The 9,667-nt window shown below is 38.1% G+C and overlaps 1 protein-coding gene and 1 pseudogene across 1 annotated transcript; both read left to right on the top strand.

Annotated features, from left to right (window-relative positions):
• Window positions 1–1,410: 1,410 nt before the first annotated feature.
• LOC138092284 (olfactory receptor 5G25-like) lies at window positions 1,411–2,435 on the top strand (annotated as a pseudogene).
• Window positions 2,436–6,709: 4,274 nt separating this feature from the next.
• LOC138092957 (olfactory receptor 5G9-like) lies at window positions 6,710–7,649 on the top strand. The gene has a single exon (XM_068989032.1). It carries the CDS (start codon window positions 6,819–6,821, stop codon window positions 7,647–7,649), a length of 831 nt encoding a protein of 276 aa, XP_068845133.1. The 5' UTR covers window positions 6,710–6,818.
• Window positions 7,650–9,667: the final 2,018 nt, after the last annotated feature.

Below are 9,667 nucleotides of genomic sequence, written 5' to 3'. Positions count from 1 at the left end.
CGTCCCCTTCCTCTAACTTTCTATTCATTGTTTTCTAAAACCTTTTTATTTTGAAATAAATATTCACAGGAAGCTTCAAAGATAGTACAGAGAGGTCTCATGTACCTTTCTGTCAGTTTTACCCCAGTTTACTACTATAGTGCAATACAAAAACCCAGGAAATTGACATCGCTATGTTATGCGTATAGTTCTGTATTGTTTTGGCACTCATGTAGATTTGTTTAATCACCAGCACAATCAGGATACAAAACTATTCCATCCCCACAAAGATCTCCTGTGTGTTATCCTTTTATAGTAACACCACCATCCTCCTTCCCAACATTCTTAATCCCAGGCAACCTCTTCTCCATCTCTAAAATTCTGCCCATCTGAGTGTGTTGTATAAATGGACTCATAGAGTGCGTGACCTTTTCAGATTGTTTTCCTTTGTATCAGCTCCGCTCTTGACACTCAGCCAGATTGTGGCCTGTGCCATACTTTGCTCCTCTTTATTACTGAATAGTATTCTGTGGTTTGGATATACCACAGTTTGCTCAATTATTTTTGTTATTTCAAGTGTTTGATCATCATGAATACTGCTTCTATGAATACAGTTGTCCAGGTTTTTCTGTCAACATAGGTTTTTAGGGGGATAAATGCCCAGGTGTGTCATTTTCTTGCTTAAGATATCATTCTTCTCTCCCAGATTCTGATGTCACAATTGATTACAGCACCTATTGAATGTTTAAGAACTCGTCTCTCTAATGGGCTGAAAAAAGAATGGAGTTTGGTAAAGTAATCAGCATGTGCATTAAGAATATGAGGAATATAGGGGTTTTGGAGAAGGCATCACAGAGTAGATACTGCTAAGGACTTTGAACTCTGTTCGAAAGCCAACTTCATTTGTCTGAGCTTGCATTCCTTCTTAGACTTCAGAAGTTATCTTTTAGACAACACACTGACTTTTTTCCCCCCAGAATCTGAAGCAGTTAGCAAGCAAGTTATATTTCTTACAGCCTTTACCTAGGGTGAGAGTGAGAACTATCAGCCTGAATTCATTAAATGCACATGATACCTTATCTGTGAAACATGTCTTAAAATATCCTTGGTTCAAAGGCAGGGAATTTTAGAAATGTTATCTGGCACAGTTAGAGGAATTGCTTTAGATAATCTCCAAAAGCTACTTCTACACCTAAAAATCTGTTTTAATCAAGAAGAAACTGAGGTTTAGTGACTTAATATCATGCAAACAATAAGTGGATGATGACCACTCAGAGGCAGAAGTCAGGAGTGTTGTCTGTCGATCTACCCTGTAAATGTAAAAAAGAGAAAAGATTCATTCATTTTTAAAATGAGGAAACCCAATTATGAATGGACTCCAAAGAAAGATCTCTCTCATTCTCATTGCAGATTAGATCAGAGAAATGGATTATGGAAAATGAAACTCTGGTGACTGAGTTTGTTTCCGTGGGCTTGACAAATCGCCTCCAGCTGCAGGTTGTTCTTTTTGTGATATTTCTCTTGGTCTATGTGGCCACTTTTCTGGGAAACTTCGGGATGATCACTCTCATTTGGATGGATTCTCGACTGCACAGCCCTGTGAACTTTTTTCTCAGCCCCTTGTCCTTTGTGGATGTCTATTCCTCTTCTGTCATTGGTCCCAAGATGTTAACTGCCATCTTTGTGGAGAAAAAAGTCATCTCTTTCTTTGATTGTGCTGCCCAGTTCTGTTTTTTCTTGGTCAGTGTGTAGTGACTGAGTATTTCCTCCTGGCTTCCGTGGCATATGACTGGCATTTGGCCATCTGTAAGCCCCTATTTTACACACTCATTATATCTCAGTGAGTCTGTGGGCAGCTGGTGGAAGCTCCTTATATCGAGGGCCTTATAAGCACCATGATCCACACAACTTTCACCTTTTGCCTGCCTTACTGTGGTCCAAAAATCATCAGTCCCTTCTTCTGTGACCTTCTTCCTGTTCTCTCCCTGGCATGTGCAGACACACGGGTCCATGAAGTTTTACTTTTCTCCTGGCTGGAGCTCCAGGAGTACTCAGTGGCCAGATCACCTTGGCCTCCTACGTTTAGTTGTTGTCACTGTCCTGAGGATCCGTCTGCTGACAGGAGGTGGAAGGCCTTCTCCACCTGCTCTTCACACCTGACTACTGTCTCCATCCTTTATGGGGTACTCTTCTTCATCTATGTAAGCCCAAGCTCCAGTTTCTCCTTGGATATTAATAAAGTGGTTTTTGTGTTCTACACAGCCCTGATCCCCATGTTGAACCCATTTATGTATAGCCTGAGAAACAGGGAAGTAAAAGAATCATTCAGAAGGACATATGAAAGGACGAAGTTTCTTATGGGTAAATTAACTGGAACACCACTTATACTACAGATCGAGAGTAATCTGTATGCAAGACATAACCACATGGGCTGGGTATGCTGCTGCTGCTGCTAAGTCGCTTCAGTCGTGTCCGACTCTGTGCTACCTCATAGGTGGCAGCCTACCAGGCTCCCCCGTCCCTGGGATTCTCCAGGCAAGAACACTGGAGTGGGTTGCCATTTCCTTCTCCAATGCATGAAAGTGAAAAGCGAAAGTGAAGTCGCTTAGTCGTGTCCGACTCCTACCAGGCTCCTCCATCCATGAGATTTTCCAGGCAAGAGTATTGGATCTTTATTTTATGTTGAGATTTTGGGTCATTGACAAGTCATACACTGTCTTGGGTTATAATTTTCTCACTTTGTTTTTCTCATTTCTGATTCAGTAGGGATGGATTTTAGAACTTTAAACTCAAAAGAGTAGATGATTGAATCCTAAGACTTAAAAATATTCTTATTCATATAAAAAATTTTATGACTAGGATATCAGAAGTTCTTTGTTAAGTCCTGAGTAAATGTAATCATAGCAGTGACTTAGCAGTACTTTCGTTTTTCTTACAGTGTGTTGAGATCTCTCGTTGTCTGTAATCTTGACCTTGACTCTTTAAACATAGACTGTTAAAAAAATGTATTAAGGTCAAAGTTTAAAGCTTTCAATTATAAGATAAATATGTTCTGGGGCTGTAAAATATAGCATAGTTTCTATAGCTAACAATACTGTATTTTATATTTGTAAGTTGCTGAGAAAGGAAATTTTAATCATTCTCATGATGAGAAATAAAATTCAGAACTCTGTTAGGTGATGATAAGCTAAATGGGGTAATCATTTTGCAATATACACAAATATTGAATCACTATGCTATATACCTTGGGCTTAATAAAATATTATGTTAATTATATATCAGTAAACCTGAAAAAGTGAGATATTCAGGAAGTATGTAACCATAGCACTCTCTAATATTACCTTCATGTTTGGTGTAGGTTTATTCCCAAGGCCTTTTATATCCTCTATACTCTTTAGTCATAGTAATAACTTATTGGGATTTTGCTGCTGTAATCATATGCTTTGTGCATATGAAGTACAGAATGCCTCCATGTTCTTTAATAAAGTATTAGCTATTATTGTTATCATGTATTGATCTTTGTGACATAGGAAGGATATTAGTTCTATATTTACAGATAATGCACCAGCAGCCATGAAGAGTCAATGCATTACTTGTGACTCCATAATTTGGTCTCATGGTTTTATTTTCTCCAGTTACAATATTCCTTCAGCCATATTTTTGTGTTCTATTTTCTGGAACATGGCAACAAATCAAAAAATGGGGGAATAAATGATGTTTTGTACTAGTATAGACTTATTGAGATCTACACTTTGTCATCCTTAAAGACTTTCTTTAATATGTATTTATGAGGGCGAAGGTGGGATGATTTGGGAGAATGGCATTGAAATATGTATAATATCATATATGAAGTGAATCGCCAGTCCAGATTCGATACATGATACTGGATGCTTGGAGCTGGTGCACTGAGACGAACCAGAAGGATGGTATGGTATGGGGAGGGAAGAGGGCGGGGGGTTCAGGAGGGGAACACGTGTATACCTGTGGCGGATTCATGTTGATGTATGGCAAAACCAATACAATATTGTAAAGTAATTAACCTCCAATTAAAATAAATAAATTTATATTAAAAAACTGTATTTAAATTTCAATTAAAAAATAAAGAACAACAAAAATGCATTTAATTTTATCAGTAACTTTGAAGGATAAAAGTAGTTAGTAATATCCTAGAATTTTTGTTTTACGTATTTTTTGTCATGCTTTCTGCCAGTTTTCGTGGCTATTTTGGTTAATTACACTGCAGTATATGTTAGAACTGGACATAGAACAACAGACTGGTTCTAAATAGGAAAAGGAGTATGTCAAGGCTGTATATTGTCAACCTGCTTATTTAACTTATATGCACAGTACATCATGAGAAACGCTGGGCTGGAATAAGCACAATATCAATAACCTCAGATATGCAGATGACAACACCCATATGGCAGAAAGTGAAGAGGAACTAAAAAGCCTCTTGATGAAAGTGAAAGAGGAGAGTGAAAAAGTTGGCTTAAAGCTCAACATTCAGAAAACAAAGATCATGGCATCTGGTCCCATCACTTCATAGGAAATAGACGGGAAAACAGTGGAAACAGTGCCAGACTTTACTTTGAGGGGCTCCATAATCACTGCAGATGGTGACTGCAGCCATGAAATTAAAAGACGCTTACTCCCTGGAAGGAAAGTTATGACCAACCTAGATAGCATATTCAAAAGCAGAGACATTACTTTGCCAACAAACGTCTAGTCAAGGCTATGGTTTTTCCAGTGGTCATGTATGGATATGAGAGTTGGACTGTGAGGAAAGCTGAGCACCAAAGAATTGATGGTTTTGCACTGTGGTGTTGGAGAAGGTTCTTGAAAGTCCCTTGGACTGCAAGGAGATCCAACCAGGCCATTTTGAAGGAGATCAGTCCTGGGTGTTCTTTGGAAGGAATGATGCTAAAGTTGAAACTCCAGTACTTTGGCCACCTCATGTGAAGAGTTGACTCATTGGAAAAGACTCTGATGCTGGGAGTGATTGGGGGTAGGAGAAGAAGGGGATGACAGAGGATGAGATGGCTGGATGGCATCACTGATTTGATGGACGTGAGTCTGAGTGAACTCTGGGAGTTGGTGATGGACAGGGAGGCCTGGCATGCTGCAATTCATGGGGTCGCAAAGAGTCGGACACGACTGAGTGACTGAACTGAATTGACTGATACTTAGGAGAGAAAAGATTTGAAAAAATGGTATTGGATCCATTGAATGTCTGCATGGGAAAAAAGTGATCATTTACCCTTACCTCACAACACATACTAAGGTCATCTCAAGATGATTTGGAAATCAAGATGTGAAAGGCAAGGAATTAAAACATTTAGAAAATAATATGGGAGAGGATCTCTGTGATATGTGGTTACAAATTTTAAAAAAAGCTACAAAAATACTATTCGCTAAACTACATTAAAATTGAGACCATAGGCTTGTCTTTAAGAGCATAAACATGTAAGACACACCAAGGAAAGATGTATTTACAGTGAATATAGCTGGTATACCTGAAATCCATGAATAACAATTATATATATATATATTTAACAAATCAGGGAATCTGGTGAAAAAATGTGGGCAAACAGTTGAGTAACCAACCACGGGTTATGTAAATGTCCTGTAGATATTGCAAAGTTGCTCAATCTCACTAGAAACCGGCAAAATGATTGGCAAAGCTCCAATGCAGCATTAGACTTGCCTTTGTCAGGGAAACATCTCTCAATTTCTCATGGAAAACCCTGTATAAATATAATAGAAATTCTTCACACATTTTGATTCTCAGTGATTTTTTTTTTGTCCGTATTGGAAAAAGACACTAGCTAAAATGATCACATTGTCAAATAAGGTATCCTGTGGAAAATTCTCTACAATAATGAACTTTAGATAAACAGTTCCAGAAATTGAGTCATCATTACACTGAAGTTTACTCTGTAAATAGCTAAAGAAGGAGGTAAGCAAAGGAGTCAAACACAGAAAACAGATATTTTGATCTCAGAGGATTTTTAAAAGCATTTAGAGGCAGCAAGAACATTTTAATTTACTCTCTTCTTAATAAAATTCCCAAGGTATGGCATACTTTAGGAAACAAATTCTCCCAGAACAAAAAATGATGTTACTACTTCTGAAAACCTTAATTCATGTGGAAAATTTTTATTTTCAGAGTGAAATCTTCCTACTTCCTTGGAGGAAAAACTAAGAAAGAATACAACCAAGTGACTGCTAGACAGTCGGACTTCCTCTCTATGCAAAGGCACAGGTCTGGGTGGGAAGATGAAATGCATGCTGAAAAAAGAGCACAGTTTGTACTCCAGTGTTAGTTCTCTAAAGAAGAAAGGAACTCACTGACATGTAAGTTTAACTCACTTTTTAAACCTATTTCTGCTTTTCTATTTATCTTCGAATGTTCAAGATGAGTTAAATGGATTTATGGGAAAATAAGACTGACCAACATTTAAAATATTTTATAGGTTTTCTAATGTTGAACAAACTCTTAGTTAAACCCGAATTTTCTCTCTAAAACATTTAAGCCATATTGCTTTTTAGAACTGTATTTGATTTGCTGGTGTTTTATTCTAGCTTTTTTATGCCAACGTTCCTAAACTGAAAACCTGCAATTTCTTTTCATATGGATAATGTTATGCTTTTAAGGAATTTAAAGCTTTGTGCACTATCAATTTCTTGTTTTTTTCTTTTTCTCACTCTAGTGACTGAACGAACCAACGGCTGGTGAAAACTATACCAGGGTCACGGAGTTTATTTTCACAGGCTTAAAGTGCCATCCGCATGCTCAAGGCTTCCTCTTCTTGCTCCTCCTTCTTTTTTACCTTGTTACCATGACGGGAAATCTGGGCATGGTTACCCTCATCCGGATGGATCCCCGCCTGCACACACCGATGTACTTCTTTCTCAGTCACCTTTCCTTTGTGGATGTCTGCTTTTCATCCGTGGTTGGCCCCAAGATGCTCAGAGACTTCTTTGCTGAAAGGAAAGCCATTTCTTTCCTGGACTGCGCCTTGCAGCAGTGGTTCTTTGGGTTCTTTGTGGCCATCGAGTGCCTTCTCCTGGCATCCATGGCTTATGACCGCTACGTGGCCATCTGTAACCCACTGCTGTATTCAGTTGTCATGTCCCACAGGCTCTGCATACAGCTGGTGGTCGGACCCTACGCTGTTGGATTTCTGAACACCATGACCCACACAACAGCTGCTTTTCGACTTCCCTTTTGTGGTTCCAACATTATCAATCACTTCTTCTGTGACATGTCCCCGCTTCTCTCTCTGGTATGTGCTGACACGTGGATCAATAAATTGCTAGTTTTCATCGTGGCTGGATCTGTACTTATCGTCAGCAGCCTGACTATATTAATCTCCTATTTTTACATCCTCATCTCTATCCTGAGCATCTGCTCTGCTCATGGGAGGCACAGGGCCTTTTCCACCTGCTCTTCCCGTCTCACAGCTGTGTCCATCTTGTATGGGACTCTCTTCTTTATCTACGTGAGGCCAGGCGCAGTTTTTTCTCTGGATCTCAATAAAGTGGTGGCCGTGTTCTACACAGCAGTGATTCCCATGTTGAATCCTCTCATCTACAGCTTGAGAAATAAAGAAGTGAAAGCTGCTATGTGCAGGATCATCGCCAGGAGAAAGTTTTGCCTCAAAAGTTAAATTTCCATCTAAAACAGAAAATAGATTAAAAAGTAAAGCTTCCAGACATGGTTAGACTATCTGATCGTCATCCAAAGATGCTAAAAAATTTACAGAATTTGGGGGTGCTATCCTTCCGTTCTTCTACATGATTTTTATTTTTGTACCTTTTTTAAAAAGCTCCATTTCACCATGTCCCTATTAGTGATAAAAATCCCCAATCACCCAGACTCAGAGCGATTCTTTCTCCTCAGATATCTTCATTGCTGAGAAAATGATGGAATCTAATAAATGTTGAGGAAACCTAGTTACTAATGCTCTCACACTAGTTGGACCAACAGAAATGTCCAGATGAGGTGAGATTCTTTGGAACAGCAAACATTACCCCTATCCTTACATGTAGAGGTGAAAATATCAAACAGAACATTTACTTCTCTTACATATGCCTTTACAAAGTAAATAATGCTCCATACATTATATTTAATATCTATTATGTTTATTTTCTTAATGCTTACCTTCCAAAAATACAATATCATGATCACTGAAAATAAAAAGAAAATGCAGCTAAGCAAGTGAAGAAAAATGTTAACCAAAAAACAAAAGCAAAACAACAACAACAAGAACTCTTCAGTTTTCCAACTATTACGTTAGTATTAATATTCAGTTTTCCCTAGTTCTTTCAAATAAAGAGAGAGATAGCTTACTACAGAAAGCAGAAATACATTACAAAGAAGTGAATGAAAAAAATGAGAAAACTAAAAAATCAGGAACGATGTGCTGAGAAGTTATTGGTAACTAAAATGCAGAAAATTTTTTTCTTATTGTCTTGTTAGTATTTTTCTGTTATGCTTTTCAAACTAAAAAAATACAATAGAATGGAGATAAAAATTATTTCAACACCTTTCTGCTCCCCTCAACCTCAGAAGAATCCAAAGAGGAATTATATGAATTGCAATCATTTTCATAAAATTTAAGTGCTTTTTGAAAAGTATCCATTTGGTATACACTAAATTCTAACAACATCTATTTTTAGCCCTGATAGCTATTCGTGATTTAAAAATGTAAAATTTATCTCTAGGCTATACAGAGATCCACATATGAGTAGGGGAAACAAAACAAAACAAAAAACAGACATGCTTGAGTAGTGATGTAGAAAAGAAATAGGGTGCAGAATCTAACTCAAACCCCTGCCCAGATAAATATCTTGATGGGGTTGTTGGATAAGCAAATGATTTCTCAGGCAGTATTGATGAAAGGATAGTGTCACAATCCTTCGTCCTCACACCAGGAGTTGTTGTATCTGCTTTGAACATTGCAACTATACTAAGAATAGCACGTTACAGGGACTGGACTGGGCATGGAGGGACTTGGGTTCAAGGGAAGTGAGCAGACTATGGAATCAACTGGATACCAAGATGTGGAGCCAGTGTACAGGCTAGGAATAATAGCCTGCATTCAATGAAGCTGTTGTCTCTGCAGGAATGAGGCATGTGCTAAATAGTCAGAGAGACAGAAATAGTGCTAGTAGGATGCTATTAAAAGGATCAGGATGTTAGCTCAGAAATTTCCTCTATTTAATTTCCATTATTTATTTATCATAGAAACAATTAATTAGATGGAGGCTGGGATGAACCATTTCAGATGTGTATGTGTTTGCTGCTAATAGTGTAATGAGGTGACTTTTCTTTCTCTTGATGGAAAGAAAATTATCACTGTTCTGATCTGTGCCTTAGAGCAGAGGTTCTTGGGGTTCTTGCAGATGGTAAGTCGTTCCTCTAAACATCTATGGCATCTAAATATCTTCTGGAAACCAGAGCTCTATTTATTTGCTGAGCCACACAGATGGTGTGTTATGGTGGTGGAGAGGGGTTTCTGCTCTTGGTTTTGTGAACACCATTATAGCTCATGACAACTGCTGATTTCCAATTATTCTCCAGGTCATTTCTAAGACATTGCCCTACTATTTGCCATCGAATGCTCTGACACTCCATCCAACGTATTTTTACTCAAAAATATTTTTATTATGGAATGTTTATATT

This window comes from Capricornis sumatraensis, chromosome 16 (assembly GCF_032405125.1).
Source record: "Capricornis sumatraensis isolate serow.1 chromosome 16, serow.2, whole genome shotgun sequence".
NCBI classification, from domain to species: domain Eukaryota; kingdom Metazoa; phylum Chordata; class Mammalia; order Artiodactyla; family Bovidae; genus Capricornis; species Capricornis sumatraensis.
This window is presented reverse-complemented; position numbering and strand designations above follow the sequence as displayed.